General features: G+C 37.9%; 1 protein-coding gene across 15 annotated transcripts in view; it reads left to right on the top strand.

The window, feature by feature from the left end:
* ARHGAP24 (Rho GTPase activating protein 24) overlaps positions 1–20,018 on the top strand; it is a 504,620-nt gene extending 484,602 nt beyond the window's left edge. For all 15 annotated transcript variants that reach the window (XM_037021162.2, XM_037021163.2, XM_073237336.1 and 12 more), the window contains 5 exons: positions 778–910; positions 2,346–2,419; positions 4,695–4,816; positions 15,008–16,079; positions 19,258–20,018. In XM_037021162.2, coding sequence (XP_036877057.2) covers positions 778–910; positions 2,346–2,419; positions 4,695–4,816; positions 15,008–16,079; positions 19,258–19,501 — 1,645 coding nt within the window. In that variant the 3' untranslated portion in view covers positions 19,502–20,018. The remainder of the gene's footprint in view (positions 1–777; positions 911–2,345; positions 2,420–4,694; positions 4,817–15,007; positions 16,080–19,257) is intronic.
* Positions 20,019–20,440: the final 422 nt, after the last annotated feature.

Genomic DNA, 20,440 nt, shown 5'->3' with positions numbered 1-20,440 from the left:
AATCCAAAGGCCTAGTTCTTCCTGTTGTTACTGCCAGGAATTTAATCTCCTCTTCATGGAACAATAGGGAGGTACAGAGAACAAAATACAAATTACTATTTCAGTAAAATATTTTGTCACTCTGGTATTCAGTAGAGAATAAAAATAAATTTTGCATGACATGCAAGCACATGTTGGACTTTTATCTGTTATTTTTGTAGCACCTTCCTTCTCTTTCTGGGAGACTCTGGATTCCACCTCTCTTAGAATATTAGACAAGCAATCATGCTAAGCATCAATCATCTTCAAAATGAATTCTGCTTAAAAAGTTGTATCATGTCATACTAGGCTTTAGGTATCTACAACCAATCACCAATGTCTTCTAAAGAATAAAAAATGAATTCAGGATTCAGAAGTAATTAATTTTGGCATAAGTATCATACAAACATACATACATATATAGATTTGGTATTTTTTTATTAATTGTAGTAAGTTTTTCTTTAAGTCTAGTATGTTCTCATTGTTTTAGAAAGCTAACACTGTTGCTTAACATCACATACACACACACACAAAATGCTTGAACCTATGAATATTTTCAAACCATACTGAGGATTCCTGGCAGGGACCTCCCTTTCTTACCTGTGTGGCACTGAATAGGCATTACATACGTGTGTGCTTCTTAAACGCTGGAATGACTAATTCAATTGCCAGAATTAATAGATGTGTATTTTATGACCAAGTGAATCAGACAGTATGAAATTTACCCCAAGGAATATCTTCGCACTTGTCTCTCCACAGCAACACGGACGTACACACGGTGGCGTCACTTCTTAAACTGTACCTCCGAGAACTTCCAGAGCCAGTTATTCCTTACGCAAAGTACGAAGATTTTTTATCATGTGCCAAACTGCTCAGCAAGGAAGAGGAAGCTGTGAGTTGATGTATTTATTTCTAAAAACAGCTTTGGTTTGGGAGTTGGATCAGCATTCCAGGTCTTTAGTCTATATACTTCCCTGTGCCTCCCCTAGGTTTTGTTTCTCACTATTCTAGGTACTGACATCACACGCATTCAGATTTTACACACACAACTCAGGTCCCATTTTTAATCTCCTCTCTCATCAAAAAGATAAATGCAACTGAATGAACGGACTCAGTACCCCTTGCCACTGTGTTCCTCTGAACGGTCAGGTGTGCCACATCAGGCCCAACCCTCCATGAACAGAGGGGATGCTGTATTTCTTGCTCCCCTTTTAGCTGCATGCTCCTACCAAATCCTACCTACTGCCTATGTTTTTAAAAACAGCTTTATTGAGGTATAATTCACATACTATACAATCACCTATTTAACATGTACGTTCAGTGTGTTTTAGTATATTCTCAGAGTTATACAACCAGCACCAAAGTCTAATTTTAGAACATTTAGCACATTTTCAGCATCCCACAGCAAACTCCATTCCTGTTCCCCAAGTCCTTCCTTTCCCAGATCTTGGCAACTACTAACCTGCTTTCTGTCTCTGTAGATCTACCTATTCCAGATGTGTCAATATAAATGGAGTTAGTCAACGTGTTGTCTTTTATGACTGGCTTGTTGAAAAGGCCATTGTTTCCCCTGTTGTACTTTCTTGGCAGTCTTGCTGAAATTGCTGCCTGCTTTTTGTAAATGAAGGTTTCTTCAGTTATATAATATTATCTGTGGCTGTTTTTGTGCTACAACAGAAGAGTTAACTATTTGAGACAGAGACTATCTGTCCCAGAAAATCTAAAATATTTACTGTCTGGCCCTTTACAGGGAGAAGAACAGATCAGATTACATTAACCATTAGCTTTTCTGGAACCATTTACATTTTAGAAATTCTACAATGAGAAGAACCAAAGCAATTAATCCTTTTTTGAAATTTCCAGAAAGATTATCCTTACTGCCCCACCATCCCACCCCGAACAATGTATTCTAGACATGACTGGTTTTTAGTGACTTATTTGTTTATGGACATGTATTTGTCTATGTTTTGGACATGCTAAAAATGGGAAGGAATCTCTCTATATCCAAGCAACTTTTTCCCCATATAATCCTACTATAAATGAGTCTATTTTCCCTCTTCAGTCAATTGTGGACAAATGTTAAAAATGTTAAAAGGGCTTTGCTTAGATCTGTTTTCCCACAAATATTACATATGGAGATATTTGAAATGCTTTCACTTCTTTAAAAATATTTCTGAAATGCCTTATGTGATATTGGCATGTTTTCAGGACAGGATCCTTCACTGGAAGTATGTGAAACCAATTTTTTTAAAAAGTGTGCCCATTTTCCATTTGCATTAATTTTTGGCCAAGGCTTAGGTAACATTTATTCTCTTCTTCATACACAGGGTATTAAGGAATTAGCAAAGCAAGTGAAGAGTTTACCTGTGGTCAATTACAACCTCCTCAAGTATATTTGCAGGTAAGATTTGTCCTAAAGACAAAACTAAACAGAACATGACTCTATTTAGCCAGACACTAATTTGCTTTTGACAATGAATAAAATCACTTAACTGCTCTGAATTCCAGTGTTGGCTTCTATAGAACTAAAAGGTTTGACAAAGTGATCTCAAACGTTTCTTTGAGCACTAAAATTGCTTGATTTTGTAATCTGTTGTTTCTGAAGTCTCTCTTGCCTCTACCCATGAAAGATACATTGCTTTGAACTTCCATCAGAGGCATCTGTACATTTGCCATGTGCCATTGTTTAAGGAAGAAGCATGGACCTTGGCATGAAAGATTTGCCCAGGGGTTCAGATTCTACCACTGAATAATGTGTCTTTATGCAATTTTCTTATCATCTCTAAGTCTGAGGGTTGTAATAGGTAAATGTAGTGAAAACACATTTCACATAGTTGTTCTAGAAATAAAGTTATATTTTCAAATGATTAATATATATTGTAAGTATTCAATAAATATAATTTTCTTTCCAATTCTCTCCACTCATTGAAAAGACATTGCAATTTAATTCTGGTAGAGCAATAATCATGCCTGGTAAAGCTCTCTCCCTCAATGATCAGGTATGACTTAAGGTCTGGTATAGTATGTGCCATGTCTGTGCCCCTATTTAAGAAAAAAAATATGTGAAATTGAAACATTAATTTAGCATATTTATGATTGGTACAACAAGTCACTATAAGGTATCTTAAAATGATAGCTTCCCTGTTCATTTTATAATAAAATTCAAATTTTTAATTCAGGGCAGTACATTATTTCCATAAGCTTTTTGTGTCATGATTAGGTAAATATTCAGCAGACTGATAACTGTGGGGTTTAAGACTAATGCCAGACCATTGCCAACTCTGAGAAGGAATTCCAAAACCTCTTTTCATTACTTTGTTTGGGGATGGTTATGTTCAGGAACAAACAAGACCTTAGGTTTCAGAATTTGAAAAATCTGAAATAGTTTCACAGATAGCACTGACTATTAACATGTAATGGTTCTGTCCCAAGATTCTGAACTCATCCAATCTATTCTTAATGGATAAGAAAAGGGTTACATTTTCCTTAAGAAAAAGGGAAAAAGTCTTTTTTAAGAAACATATTGCAAGTATTTATATCCACAAAAGAAAAACTTAACTTCCCTTGAAATATTTAAGCAGACCTGATTTTAGCTTTTTCAATAAGAAACAGTAGTTTCACTTTCTTTGCCTTCAGTTTTAGTGTAATTTAGGGTATATAACAGTAATGAAAATGTGGCAATAGGTACCTTTTCAAAAAATCATGGGGTAGTAGCCGAGACCACAGACTCTAGCGTCAGACCACCTGGGTTCAAATCTCAGCTCTGCCACTTATTAACTCTGTGACCTTGGAGAAGATTTTTAACCTCTCTGGTGCCCCATTTGTCCCACCTATAAAATGGAGATACTAATGGTATTTATTTCATAGAGATGCTTTGAGAATTTAATAAGTTAGCAGAAGGACTGACACATAATAAGATATATTATTTTAAAGAACATTTTAAAAAGTTATTTTTAAAATTTATCACTTCTTCCTTGACTCTCAGTACAGTTAGTAAGCCATGAAGTAAAAGCTCTTGTAAGGAAGAGGAGATGGGGAATGAAAAAAGGCTGAAAGATAACAAAAACAGTCCCTTCTACTAAAATCATTAAAGGAAAGGGTTGGTTATTTCATGCCTCTTATTCTTTAGCACCTAATACATGAGAGAATTTTTGCTTGCATTTTTTCATATCATTAAAACTGGGGGTTTAATTTAAACCACGTTTGATCTCATTTTTTAATGGCCTGTAAATTTGAAGCTCACACATGTCTTCATAAAGAGGGTTGAATCCTTCTCTCTGAAATAAATGGTTGTACCAGATGATTTTATTCATAGTTCTCAACTTGAATATGTACATAAGTTTAATACTTTATTTAAGGATTGGAAGGAAATCCATGTGCTTAAATCTCAAGTGCACATTAGCATTATACAAACACACTTGTTTCTGTGACTAACAGAAGAAAATGAATCAAGCCAGGCCAGAGCTGATATCTGATATGATCCCTCAAGTTTGATCCTTAACAATTTGCCCTGTATTTTCTCCATATTTGACTGAGAAATGTTTGAATTTCTAAACAATTTTGACTCCATAATCATCTTTGAACATACTCCAGTTCATTTATTTCCCAAAACCCCATTTTCTTCCACTGACAAATATGATCTCATGGTGTTTTGTTCATCTTCTTACACCCAATAGGTTCTTGGATGAGGTACAGTCCTATTCAGGAGTTAACAAAATGAGTGTGCAGAACTTGGCCACTGTCTTCGGCCCTAACATCCTACGCCCTAAAGTGGAAGATCCTTTGACCATCATGGAGGGTGAGTAAATGATTACCTTACACCCTCATCAAAAGAGCAATCAACTGTCTTTTTGTTGGTCTGCACCTCTTCTCCTCTGAGGAAACTAGGGAGTAAGTGAATTCCTGGTACCTCCATTTATTGACTCAAGTTCTTCAAATGCAAAATCATGTCTCTGGGAATCAGGCATTTTTTAGAGTTTTCTAAACATACTAATTTACTGAAAGATTCCTCAATTGCCTTACAAGAATAAATTGATTTCCATAAACCATGTGCAAACTATTATGCAAGAACTGGAATAATCTAGTTCACTTTTTGAGTTCAATGCCATTTTCAGAAAATTCAAAATATTACTATTTTAAGTTGATACATTATTGTTAATTTTAGTTTTGTTAGACTGATTTCAGGAGGTAGAAAAAATATTGTCCTCTATAAGATAGTGCTTCTTATTTATCTGCGAGTTGAAACATGAGGGAATTCTTGTTATCTAAATTACAGAATGCTTCAAATTCTTTTTCACAATGAACTGCTGCTTCCACTTATTTCCAGCAGGGCTCACTGCTTAGCATACTTCTGGCACCCATGGCCACTAAGAGGAACTGTTTTCTGCAAACTGGCCTGAAGGAACATTGGAGAATTTAATAGGGAAGAAAGGAGAAAGAATAATTATTTTTAGTTTTACTCTGAGTTATGTAGTCTAGAACAAAATATCCCCCTGATACTGCTCCTTTCTTGAAACTTCTAAGATTTTCATTCCTTTCTATCTTATGAAAGAGAAAGCAGGCTTCTAAGCATTTGCCTACATCAACTCAGTGTACTTTCCTTTGTCAAATATTGAGGGAATATAAATTGAACATCAGACTTTGGGCAATAAGAATGAATACTTTGTAATTTCTGTGTGAGGAATTTAGCAAACATTAGAAAATATAAACTTTGATCCTACGAGAAGCTTAAAGATACTTTAGTCTATTGTTTTCTAAAAATCTTTTGCTTAATATAAAATAAATATATATGATACAGATAACCAGTACCCCCACCACTTACACACACACATGTACATCTTAATGAATTTGTCCAAGATAAAAATTCTAGAAATCACCCCCAGGTCAAGAAATATAACTTTTATAGGCATCCCAAATGCCTGTCCTTGTGCTCTGTCCCCCCATCTGTTCATCCTCCTTAATTAACATCCTCTATCGTACTACCCAGATATTTATAGAAATTACTTCCTTGACTTTCTATATAGTTTTATTGACCAAATGGACTTCCTGAGACATTATATTTAATCTTTGCTATTGCTATTTTTGATATCTTTTAAAGACTCTCTTAATATACAGGATCCCTTATAATTTATCTGATGAAAAATTAGGTTATCCGACCTGTAGAATTTCCTGTGGTCTGGCTTTTGTTGATTGCATATTAGTGGTGCAGTTTAACATATTCCTCTGCCCTGTTTTCTACAAATTAGGACCTGGGTCAAACTCACATTTGCTGTTCTTGGCAAGGCTATCAATTGTGTTGTATAATGTCTGATTATCTCTCTTTTTGTTATCTTAGTACAATTCTTAAAACCATTAATTCCCTAAAGTTGAAAATGGGATATTTTAATTCTACATTTTTTTCCTTTTCTTTTGTTGTGGTAAAATACATATAACATGAAATTTACCATCTAAATTATTTGTATGTGTACAGTTCAGTGATACTGAGTGCATTCATATATTGTGCAACCATCACCGCCATCCAGCTCCAGAACTGTTTATCTTGCAAAACTCAAACTTCATAGTTGTTCACAACTCCCTTGCTCCCCTCGTTCCACCTCCTGGCAATCCATTCTGCTTCCTGTCTCTAAGAATTGTGCTAGGTACCTCATATAAGTGGAATCCTGCAGTAATTGTTTTTTTTTTGTGACTAGCTAATTTCACTTAGCATAATGTCTTCAAGGTTCATCGATGTTTTTTTTAAAAAAACTATTCCCCTCTTCTACTACTTAATAACCCAGTGGTAACTTTCATAAATTAAAGGTTGCTTGAGTCTTTCCCTTTATTTACCAGTTTTTAAAACAATGGAATATAGATTCTTGACACACCCTAAAACTGAGGCCCCCTCCTCCTCTTCCTTCTTCTCATTAATATTTTTAATTTTATTTTTAACATATCATAATGAACTCATGAATTTCAATCTATTTAATAGGTCAATCTTTGTAATTATTGTTCTTTATAATTATTTGTCATGATTGTTTCCCATCTTTGGCCAGTGGAAGTTTTTTAAGTTGTCTTCTAAGTCCTTTTGGCATGCTTTTTTTTTTTATATGACATGATTCCCCACACTCATATTATGTTCCCTATACCAAATCTGGAATCAGCAAATTTCCAACCATCCAATTTCTAAAAAGTTCTTTTAGTGGGAAATGATATTTCAAGATCAAAATCTAGATACCCGTGATGCTCACTGCTACTGGCTTGGTCACTGTTTAGGCTTTTAGGGGGACAGAGCTGGTAGATCTAAATGCATACATGCAGACATACATATGACATGCACAATATACATAGATGCACACTTACTTATCAAAGAAAAGTTTTCTCACAAGTTTAAATTACACTTCAAAAAAGTGACTCTAGGGCTTTTATTCATTCTTTTCTCTAGTCTAGTTTTATCTTTTTTCTTACAAATGAGAATCCTGGTTCTCAAAAACATTGACGATGACGGAATTAAAATACCTCATAATTAATCATCAGACACATAATAGTCTCAGAATACCAATGTTATAATGGCCAACACTGGTTCATTAAGCAGCTACTTTGTGCAACACTCTTCGTTAAGACTACATATTTAAAGAAAATGCTTGGCCCTCAACAAAGTTATAGTTGACTTGGAGATTTTAACATGCAAACATTTAATTGTAAATAGTATAAGAAATATTATGTTATATATGTGAAATGTCAAAGAATTCTGAGAGTACAAAGTAGGGAATGACACACTTTCTCTTGGAGGTCAGGAAAGCTTCATAGATGAAGAGGCATTTAAATAGTCATCCCACCAGAGGAAGAAACCTAGTCATAGGTAGGCAGGTAAGTCAGTCCACAGTGTGTCTGAATGAAGAATTTGGTAAGGTCAGTGATATCGGGCATGTGGGGAATCTCGGTGGAAGAATGACTAGAAAGACCTCACAGTGGTCTCAAGCCTTATTAACCAATCTGCATTCAGAAGTCTTGTCATTTTTGAGCAAAAGGAGGTTGAGATTGGATTTTTATCTCAGGAAATTGACTCAACAGCTGTGGGAATTGGCAATGGGAGGTTAGATAGAAACCAGACTGAAGCTAGGCATTGACTTTCTCTGGGTTTGAGTTCCAAGACCAAATTTGTATTTGTGCTCATGGCCTCCTAATCATTTGTCCACATTTTATATACAAAATATTACAATTGAATCAAATATACTCAGGCTGAAGTAGTCCATAAGATACAATAGCTCGATACAACATGAGCTTGCTCTTAAGTGTGAGTTTAATCCGTGTGTATTAGTTTTGTCCTTCAGCATTTCCTCTCACTGTAAACAACAGGTCTGAGTAAAAATTGCACAGGTTGGCAAATGAGCCTTAAATGTTTACTGACCCATAATATCATTCTTTGCCTTCTTTTCTCATTTTGATAGATATTTTGAATGAATTAAACTCATTCTTGGCTACTTACATAATATTTGCAGTCAACTAATGTGAATTATATTGAAAAACATGGATAATTTGGATTATTCTTTTAAAACTCTTCTTTTAAAATTCTCTCTTACATTAAATATTGTCTATACATTCCTCACCATTGTGCTCCTCTTACTACTGTTCTATTCCAATATTGATGTAGCCATTAATGATAACCTTGTTAATAGGCATATCCATATCTGTATAATTGATAGGTGTTTTAAAGGAAACCCTTTGAAGACTGTTTTTAGCATTATTTAAAATTACTGCCCAACAATATTGCATTCTGCTTCTAGCCATGAGAAAGGAACAGGGGATGCATTTACTCTCCCAAATTACACAACTAGAAAATATGGGGGAAAATATATGAAATAGCTTTTAAACACTAGGTAGTGGGCAGTATGCCCATTATTCTTAAGAGAAGGCAAACAAGTGAGGGGAATTCTGCTATTGCCCTAGATTACTGCTAGGGGACAATTTCTACATTGCTTCACATAATAAGACTGAACCCAGTGAAAAACTGGGTGAAAGATTTGAATCTGACATTTCATCAAAGAAGACAAATAGCAAATAATTTGTGGAAAAATGCTCAACATCTTTAGCCACTAAGGAAATGAAAATTTAAACTACAAAGAGCTATGCCTGCACATCCCCTACAAAGTATAAAATTAAGGCTGAAAATACCAAGTTTGGCTGGTAGAAACAGAAAATGCTAGGATTATTTTGCAAGAGTTAGAGAGGGTCTCATAAACTTAGTTTTTTACTAACCATAGACCCAGCAGAGCAATGTGTTAAGTATTTTCCCAAGAAGAAAGAAAATAAATTTCACCCAAGATTTATAGCCAAATGTTCATATTAACTTTATTGATAGTAACTCAGATCTGGAAACAGACCAATTGTCCATCAATCAGTGAACAGATAAATTTCTGTACATCCATAAAATAGAATACTACTCAGTAATAAAAAGAATGAACTACTGATACATGCAGCAGTATGGATAAATGTCAGAAGTCTTATGCTAAATGAATAATGCCTAGACACAAAGAGTTCATACTGTGTACTTCCATTTATATGAGATTCTAGAAAAGGGAAAAAAAGCAGTGATAAGTTGTTGCTTTGGATGGGAGGCAGGATAGGAGATTGGCTACAAAGCATCACAAGGGGACTTTCTATATCTTAATTAGTGTCAATTTGTCACCTGATCTGTCATTTGACTTTCATTTGTCAAAGTTCCATGATATATCTTACAAATATCTATACATTTGCAGAATGACACATGTACACGGTTATTCATCGTAAAAAGTACAAATTGAAACTTTTTCATACAATACTGCTGTACATGTATAATAAATATGTGTATGTGAGTGTAGTTTAAAGGCCTAGGTACCTTTTATTAAAGAAAACTGAATTCTTATCTAATTCTTACAAAGAAAAGTACCTATAATACGATATTTAAGTTTGACCTGTGCAGAGCTATGAGCCAGAGGGCACAGTTGGATCGCGGAGCACAGTGTGACCCTCGCAGTGGCCTGCACCCTCCGGACCGGGCCACTGAGGATGCCCACTCTGGCCTCATTCCCTGGGCTCCATCCCTCTCATCAGCATTCTGGGGAAGAGAATGACAGAGAGGAAGGAAGGAAAAGGGGAGAAGATAACGCAGATAGCCAAACACACTTCATCATTACTACCCAGCCAGTCTGTCCTAAGTTGCTATAAAAATTGAAAGAAAGTCCCGTAGTAAGGAGCTATTGCCATTTATTTTCCTGGAGACTGGATGAAAGCAAAGCCTCCCGAGACGGCAGAGAGAGATTTCCCGCTCCCCGGGGCCCTGACACTCACTCTGTGATTGAGCAGGTCCTCTTTGGCATGGCAGTTCACAGACGCATCCTGAGACCTTGGGGATGTTGCTCACCTAATCAAATGTCCCACACAGTTCACAGCCATGACTGGAAGCAGTGATGCTTCAAATGTTAATATTCCAGTAATGGGGGAAAAAAGCTCCATTTTCCCAAAGTACTAGGCAGAGTCATATATACGAGAGGCTGCTAACATTTGAGAGTGTGTCTGCCACATGGGCAAATAGTAAAATAGAATTAAGTGCACATGCCTTCAAACATAGTACAGTATGGGACAGTGTTGACGGCATTTTAACTTCACAAGAATCTTTCCCTCAGACTCACTGCCACATTCATTGGAAACATATGACAAATTCAGAGGTTACTAAAAGAGAAAGGATGGGTATATAATACCATTAATTTAATTGCCTTTTTTCGTCCACAACTTTGTAATAATTGATGATGATTCAATAAATAGTTGTCTTTTATTCAGTTTTTAATTCAGAACCCCAAGTTTGCCTGTTTGTCTGTTACTGCTGCAGTTCAAATCCCAACAGCTGAAACAGAATAGGACAAAATACATGATCTGGAGTAAGATGACTGTATTGCATTTCCCCTTGGTCACTTATCCTCTATGTGGCCTTGAGCAAACAGCTTAACCTCTCTGAACCTCATTTTTCTCATCTGAAAAATTTTAACTCCTATCTCACAGCTTTTTAAGAAACTTAATTTAGAAGATGTAAGTGAGACATTTCCACCTAATACAGTGTTTCTCAGCATCTGACATGCATAAGGAATCCCCTGGCGATATAGTTAAAATGCAGATTGTGATTCTGAAGGTCTTTGATGAGTCCTGAACTTTTGAAGCTTCAGGGTGATGTCAGTGCTATTATTCCATTATTGTTGGTATCATCCAGGAGCTGGTTAGACATGTAAAGTCTCATGCTCGACCCAATACCTATATTTTAACAGACTCTACAGGTAATGTGTTATAAACATTAATGTATGAGCAGCACTGATTCAGCATCAGACCTGCCACATTGCAGATGCTTGATCTAAATATAATTTTGGAATCATCACAGAGGAAGTGTGCAGGAAATAGATGGCTATAACATATTTTTCTTATTCAGATTTTAATTTTGAATTACATTCAGGTCAAATCTTGCCCAGGTATTGCTTTAAGCTAGAGTGGTCTCACCCCAGGTCAGTCTTCTGCTCTCTGACAGCTGCTCAATTCGTAGCTGTTTCAGTAGAAATCTGCATTGTCAAAAGCCCCTGTTGTTATTTTCCTCATCAAATCTCATTTTAGGTACTTTATATAGAAGCTACACTTAATAATAAAATTTAAGTTGCTTCCCTGTATTTATGAGAGACTACTCTATGGGCTTTTATCAATATGATATAAACCCAGTAAACACACCAAATTAATATAGTTCAAACCAAAACAAAGATGACTAATGTTTGCATTAGCCTATACTATTTACTGTGGGTACATGAATAAAATTAATCCTTAAGAAGATTCTTAGGGGACTAGGAGGCCCTCAGTTAGGAAACTAACCCAGAAGCCTAATTAATCATGGCAGCCAGTTTTAAGGCCTGGGAACTCAGCTTATAAATCAGTGAGGAATATGTAAAAAATACATTTTAAGATCTCAGTTAGTATGCCATAAAACCTGATAAATCTATCGACTTTTAAGTATATTACTGCTTTTAACAATAGATTAACCTTTGTAGCCACCATTGTCTAAGTTATTTTTACTATCCTAAATGTGTACGGTATGGGTTTCTAATTCATACTTTACAGTGACAACACACCCTAGGTGGGGCTGGATCCATGTTCTGAGCTTCTCCCTCTATCATATTATCAAAAATGTCCAGTTTTCAACACAAAATTATGAAACATGTGAAGAACAGAGGAAGAATGGCCCATGTTCAGGAAAAACAAAAACAAAACAACGGACTCTGAGAAAGTCCAGACGTGCTCCTCACTAGACAAAGACTTTCATCAAATCAGCTATGGGAAATGTGTTTCTAGTCACTAAAGGAAACCATGTGTAAAGAAACCAAAGGAAAGTGAGAACAATGTCTCACCTAAGGGACAGAAAGTACAAAAAAACAAGGGAATAGGGTGTGTTGTCCCAATATGAGGATCAAATGGGAATCATAATATTTTTATCTCTGAGAGAAATGTTTTCTTTCTTGAGGGTCTACTCTTTAAAGTGCCCTGGATCTTCAGTGTTTTCTGCAGTGACAAATTCTCTCAGTTTTTGTTTATCTAGGATGTCTTTATTTCTCCTCCATTTTTGAAGCATAGATTTGCTGTATATAGAATTCTTACTTGACAGTGTTTCTTTTAATATTTTTCATCCCATTGCCTTCAGGCAATGAAAAATTATGAGAAATTGGCTGTTAATCTTACAGAGCATCCCTTACACATGAATTGCTTCTCTCTTGTTACTTTTTGAGGTTCTCTCCTTGTTTCTGGTTAAAACAGCTTGACTAAGATGGGTCTCGATGTAGTACTTCTGCATTTACTTTGCCTGAAACTTGCTGAGCTTATTGGTTGTATAGATTCATGTCATTCATCAAATGGGATATTTCCAGCAACTATTTCTTTAAAGATTCTTTCTGCTCATTTTCCTTCATACTCTCCCTCTGGGATGGCCACTGTGCAGATGCTGGCATGCTCGAGGGTGTCTCGCAGGTCTCTGAGCTCTATTCAGTTTCCTTCATCCCTGCTCCTCTCTGTCTCTCAGACTGGATACCCTCAGCTGAACCATCCTGCTCAAGCCTGCTGCTGATCACCTCCACTGGTTTTTCTTCATTGTAGTTAGCACACCTTTCAACTCCAGAAATCTATTCCCTTGTTTTTTTGTACTTTCTGTCCCTTAGGTGAGACATTGTTCTCACTTTCCTTTGGTTTCTTTACACATGGTTTCCTTTAGTGACTAGAAACACATTTCCCATAGCTGATTTGATGAAAGTCTTTGTCTAGTGAGGAGCACGTCTGGACTTTCTCAGAGTCCGTTGTTTTGTTTTTGTTTTTCCTGAACATGGGCCATTCTTCCTCTGTTCTTCACATGTTTCATAATTTTGTGTTGAAAACTGGACATTTTTGATAATATGATAGAGGGAGAAGCTCAGAACATGGATCCAGCCCCACCTAGGGTGTGTTGTCACTATTGTTGTTATTTGATTGTTTAGTGACTTTTCTGGACCAATTTTATAAAGTCTATGTATATTGCCATATGTGACCACTGGAGTCTCTGCTTGGTTCATTTAGTTGTCAGCTAACTAGACAAAGATTTCCCTAAATGTCTATAGCCAGTAAGTCCACCATTCCTTACCAAGGCAGTCTGCATCACGTGAGGGCGAAGCTTTGGCAGGCAGCCTATGGCTCTGCCCTCCTTTAGTTCCTGCTCGTGCAGAACCTGAAGATCAGCCAGATGTGACACAGGCACTTCTCAGATTGTTTCTATGCACACACACAGCCCTGGGCATGTATGCAGGCTTCTGGGTTTCCAGGAATACATCAGAGCTTTTCACGGCCTCCTAGAGAAATCTCTTTCCTCAGATTCTCCTTTTAAGCTTTTTGGTTAGCCTACTGTTATCCACTACGACAAGCAGCCATGATGTTAAACAAAGTAGCCCGTCATTATTTTTGACAAATGCCCGGAGGAACATGCTGTTCATACTGACTAAATTCCCCATCAGATCAGATTAAGGCATGCATCACAAGTAGGGTCTTCTGGGGAACCAGCAGACAGGTCAATGATAATTCTTTGGGAATGGAGCTCTAAGGAGTTCTGACATTGTTTGGCCCATTCCAGGGTCTGCCAGGTTGCTGATTCCAACTGTGATTGTGGGCTGTTGGTTTTCAAGGCTACTGCAAAACTAGGGAGAGGAGGATGGGAACAGTGAAAGTTAAAACACCATAGAGCTTGCTGTTCTTACTGGTAGTCAACAATTTTTCTTGAGAAACACTTTCCATATTGCAACAAACTGATGCAGAAAATTTTGTCAATTGCTTTTATGGAGGAGAGGACTTTTTAGAAGTCCTTATTACATCATTCTGGCTGATGTCACTTAAAATGCCCTGAAATTTTTGAATAGTGAACAAAAATCATATGAAACTACTTAGAAAGACAGACCATTTATCTACTAGAGATTGTATGGGGTTTCACCAAAAGATGCCACTAAAATGCCTTGATGGTGTGAGGCAATTATCAGATAAGACACCACAGTGAATCTCCTCTTAGAAAGAATTTCTCATAATTAAATGTCAATGTGCAAGAAATGTTGTGTAATAATTAAGATCCCAGTCTTTGGAACTAGCCAACGCTGGGTTCAAGCCCTGAGTCTGTCTCCTCCTTAGTAGCTTTAACTTGAGCTTTGAATAAGTTACTGCACGTTTGCAATACACTGATAAGAACTACTGATTCATAGATTTGTATTAAAATCAAACTAAACTAACAACAGTAAAGTGCTTGGTACAGTTCATGGCCCATAGCAAATGCTAAAGAAATTTTAGCTTCTCTTGCTATTATCATCATTAAGAATATAGTTTGACATTGCTAACAATAATGCTGAACGTTTGCCTGAATGTGATTCTTTAAGAGTTACTTTCAAAATGGGAAATTAATAAAAACTACTTGACTCACACTACTTTGATTTCTATGCAATTCCAGGCACTGTGGTGGTCCAGCAGTTGATGTCAATGATGATTAGCAAACATGATCACCTCTTCCCCAAAGACGCAGAACTGCAAAACAAGCCGCAAGATGGAATAAGCAACAACAATGAAATTCAGAAGAAAGCCATGGTGGGTCAGCTGCAGAATAAGGAGAACAATAACACCAAGGACAGTCCTAGCAGGCAGTGCTCTTGGGACAAGTCCGAGTCTCCCCAGAGAAGCAGCATGGATAACGGATCCCCCACATCTCTATCGGGCAGCAAAACTAACAGCCCCAGGGGCAGCATTCACAAGCTGGACGTCTCTAGGAGCCCCCCGCTCACGGTCAAAAAGAATCCCGCCTTCAATAAAGGCAGTGGGATAGTCACCAATGGGTCCTTCAGCAGCAGTAATGCAGAAGGTCTTGAGAAAACCCAGACCACCCCCAATGGGAGTTTACAGGCTAGAAGGACCTCTTCCCTGAAAGGGTCTGGCACCAAAATGGGTACCCACAGTGTACAGAACGGAACGGTGCGGATGGGTATTTTGAACACAGACACCCTTGCGAACCCCATGAACGGTCGCAGCATGAGCTGGCTGCCCAATGGCTATGTGACCCTGAGGGATAACAAGCAGAAAGAACAAGCGGGAGAGTCAGGCCAGCACAACAGGCTGTCCACCTACGACAACGTGCACCAGCAGTTCCCCATGGTGAACCTTGATGACAAGCAGAGTGTGGACAGCGCCACCTGGTCCACGTCCTCTTGTGAAATCTCCCTCCCTGAGAACTCCAACTCCTGTCGCTCCTCCACTACCACCTGCCCGGAGCAAGACTTTTATGGTGGGAACTTTGAGGACCCTGTCCTGGATGGGCCCCCACAGGATGACCTTTCCCACCCTGGGGACTATGAAAACAAAAGTGACCGGAGGAGTGTGGGAGGCCGCAGCAGCCGAGCCGCCAGCAGCAGCGACAACAGTGAGACATTCGTGGGCACCGCCAGCAGCCACAGCGCCCTGCACAGCTTGGTTTCCAGCCTGAAGCAGGAAATGACCAAGCAGAAGATAGAGTACGAGTCCAGGATAAAAAGGTGAGGAAAATCGGGGGCTCATAACTGCCAGAGGGGGTGCGATAGCCTCCTCCGGCAGATAGGCGTACACAGAGGTTTTAGGATGCTGGTTCCAGGGCTACAGACCCGCATTCATGTGCTGGCTTCCCGTTTGGTACTTGTGGGGCTTTGGGAAAGTGCGCTTCATCTCCATGAGCCTGTTTCTTAGCATGGAAACTTAACTACTAGTAGTGTTTACCTCAAAGGCACATAATAAATCACTGAGCATCACCCCTGACACAGAATAGTGCTCAATAATGCTCTCTCTTGTTATGATTAAATGTTAGAAGGCTGGAAAGAGGGGAGTTGGGACCAATGGAGAATAAGGAGCTTGTTTAAACTGACAGGATGAGGATGAAATGAGGGTTTTTAAAAAGTTGCAGAAGTAAGCAGGTCTTCATTTTTCATTCTTTTGATCATTGAATGTTGAGAGAGTGCCTGCTATCTGCCAGGCTCAGTTCCAGGCCCTGAGGGTCAGCAGTGAATAAAACAGATAAAAACTCAGCTCTCAGAAACATGCTTCCATTCTCCTTGAGGAGTCAGATAAACAAGCAAAATGATCCAATGCTAAATAGAAGGCTAAAGCAGGGAAGAGGGGTATGAAGTGTTGGTGAGGGGCAACTTTAAGTATAGAGCCTTTTAGGAAGTTCTAGAGAAAGCTGTGCAGATGCCTGGGGGGAAAGGCCAAGGCTGACGCCGTGTGATGGGCTGGGTGAGGCACTCAGAGCCCCAACAGCCCAGGTGTGCTCAGGATCATGTTCAGTCTTTGGCTTTTACTCTGAGGTTGAAATCTATGGAGGTTGTTGAGGAAAGTGATGACATGAAGTGTATTCAAATGGACAAGGGCAATTGTTACCTCAATGGGGAGCAAAAACTCTGATTTATAAGAAAGCAACTATGCTAACACCTAATTTATATCAGTTTCCATCTTCTCACTCAATGACCAAGGTAAAGTTTGCTCAACAACTCCTCTAGGGAAGTAACTCAGGCAAGACATAGGGCATTAGCTGAGGGACCTGTGTTCGAAGTGCCTCTGAATTTCAAATGTCCCATGGACTGGACAGGCAGGAATACAGAGGATGGAGTCCGGGACCCACAAATAGAACCTTGTACAGGAAAACTGAAGGTCACCACCCTTGCATTTTCACTGTGGTTATAGAGATTACAAAACTGATTATTTTTATGTTCTCCTTTCAGCATAGTGTAGGGAAAAGAACACTGTACTCCAAAGTCAGGAGACCCCAAGGCTTGGCTCAGTGTGCCATGGTCCCTCTGGTGGTCTCAGTGCCAGTCTCTGTCCATGTGGCTGGGTGACTGTCCTCTTGCACCGCGTCCTCAGAGCCTCACAGTGTGAACATCAGCCTTTACTTCATGCTGCTTCCATGGTCCAAATCTCACATGGTTTCTTTTTAATATATAAGACTTTATTTTAAAATGTGTCCCATCTATATATCAATTATCAGGCCAGAAAATATGTATTTTCAAGAGCTGTGGTTAATTTAAACTAAAATGCTACTTAAATGTTATATTGAAAACTTGGCTGAACAGAAACTTGAATTTTTCTATATAATGCTGACTAACAGAAGCTTTAAATAAGAAAAACAGCATTATTATCATATAAAGTTACTCTTATTTCTGGATGCAGTTTTTGGAATCATTGGCTATCAGAACTCTGATTTTCTGCCAATGCCTGATGATAAATTAGCACTTAGCACTGGGAAGCAAGAGTTAATGCTTTAAACCTGCATTAGGAGAGGAAAAAGTTATCCTGTATGGCTACAGATGTAGCCATTTATGAGAACACTGGTGATATGTTTATGTTCTGCGATCTATGGTGCCTTTCAGAGACCTTGATAAAAATAAGAGACCTTTCCACTAGAGCACCATCTCAGTGGATGCTTTCTCTGTAGCGTTCCCACCATCTGACAGGTAGAGGGACAGGGTGGCAGTAAGGGAGGGCAGAGGTCCTGCTATGTGCCCAAGCCACAGAAATACAAGGGTAATTGTTTTAGGTAATTTTTGATCATTCCTATTAAAGTTACATTTCTCTTTCAATTCCTTTTTAACTCCACCCCACAAATATTGAGGTTAGATAGATACATAGATGACAGATGATGCAGATGATAGAAAAGATTTTACTTTAATATCTATCACTGACATATATGTTTTTTAGTTTTTAAACATGAGAGTTTGGTGTACTTTCTTCCTCTAAATAGTTTCTAACTTTATTATAGTGTGGTCAGAAAAATCCAGTTGTATGATATCAATTAATTGGTCTAGTAAAAATTAATTATGCTCTTATTGGTTTGGGATTCTATATATAACTAATAGATCAAATCTGTTAATAAAGTTGTCCAAATCTTTTACATTTTTCCTAATTTTTATCAGATCTACAATTTCTGAGAAAGAAAATCTAATATATCATGGATTTATCCATTTCTCCTTATAATTCTATTATATTTTTACCTTGTATAATTTCCAGCTTTTCCACTAGGTGCATGAAAGTTCAAAATTGTTTATATCTCCCTGATGAATTGGTCCTTTCATCATTAAGGAATAGTCATCTTTAATTGTAAAAATACTTTTTTGCTAAATGTCTTTTTTTCAGAGATCAGTAACATTATAGCATTTAAATTTTAATTAGTAACTTCCTGGTATGAGACTTACACTATCTAACAACGATATTTTCACTATCATTATTTTTCCTTTGATAGAAAGAAAATGTAATTGCCCTCTTTTCCTTTTGACGTTATCACACTTTTTCCGTTCTTTTAGTACATCTCACTTCACGTTTAATGACCCCAGGAAGCCGTGCAGCCTGGCCTGCCTCCGGCATCTGCCATCTGTGATACCTGACATCGGCCTCCAGGTCTCTGTGCTGACATTCATTCAATCACTCTCAAATGATAACTAAGTTTTCCCAAAGGAGGTGCTGGGGTCTTCTGGTTAAAATGATACTATACTGTTTTAACAAATAGTAAACAAAACAAAACAACAAAAAGCACCTTTTCAATCACTGAACCTTGCTTCACCAATCTAAAAGGGCTCATCCCAATTTCCTAAGCATTGCAGCGACAGCCTTCACAAAATATTTGAGTTCCTCTCACATTTCAAGTGAATAAAATCACTTTATCTCTTTCTCCTCCCTCACCCTTTGTAGCTTAGAACAGCGAAACTTGACTTTGGAAACAGAGATGATGAGCCTCCACGATGAACTAGATCAGGAAAGGAAGAAGTTCACGATGATAGAAATCAAGATGCGAAATGCCGAGCGAGCAAAAGAAGATGCAGAGAAAAGGAATGACATGCTTCAGAAAGAAATGGAGCAGTTTTTTTCTACGTTTGGGGAGCTGACAGTGGAACCCCGAAGAACCGAGAGGGGAAACACGATATGGATCCAGTGAGCCTGCTTCAGCCCGCGGTCTCCCATGGATCTGGGAAGGGCTCGGGGGGTTCTGGTGGAAATATTAAATGGGACCAGGTGGCTGGTCACCTGGCCGTACAGTGCTCTCCCTGTGAAGGAATATCATTTACAGACATTAACCATCCATTTCTGCAGTGTGTACCAAAGTTATATTCTCATGCCCATGATGCTACTGTCAAGTGTTACAACTGGATATGTGTATATAGAGTAGTTTTTAAAAAAGTAAACTAAAAATTAGCATATCTCAAGAATTATTTTATTGCAAGCCTTGTATTTAAAATGTTAAATCAATATGTTGTTGCAATTTAGCTTGCTTTCAAGCTTCACCCCTTGCACTTAACATAAGCTATTTTTGGCATTGTGTTATCTATCATCAGCTTATTTTATAGATCAATATTTTTATTTCCCCTTTTGCTGAGGAAATGAAGATAAGCAGATATATAAATATATATAAATATATATAAGATGAGTTATTAAAATCAAAAGAATACTTTGTGGCTGTGCTGTTTGTGCCAATAGTCCTTTACCATGACCAAAAAGAGAAATGTCAAGAATTTTATAAAATACAGTAGAATCACCAGGTCTCTTTGAACTGCTTCTCAAATTCTTCCCTCGACACTGCTCAGTGTTCCTTGTGAGAAGACCTGAGACAGGAAATTTTGGACCCTGTAAAAAAGTCCCCTTCTCGAGCCCCATTGTCTGCCTTGCCAGTTCCACCTATGCATGTCTGTCTGCTCAGCAGGATGCACCTCAGGAGGGAAAGACGGTAAAGAAAAGCATCTAACTAGTCATGCCTTGAATTATTCGGACCTTCTCGACTGACTGTAACTGTTAGATAGTTACAAAAGAAATTCTTCCTGCTATTTGGAAGGTGAGAAACACTGCTTGCTAAATTGTGCCTGCATGAACACCCGTTCTC

This window comes from Manis javanica, chromosome 5 (genome assembly GCF_040802235.1).
Source record: "Manis javanica isolate MJ-LG chromosome 5, MJ_LKY, whole genome shotgun sequence".
Lineage (NCBI taxonomy): Eukaryota > Metazoa > Chordata > Mammalia > Pholidota > Manidae > Manis > Manis javanica.
Note: the sequence above shows the minus strand (reverse complement) of the source record. Positions and strands in the feature narration are given on the sequence as shown.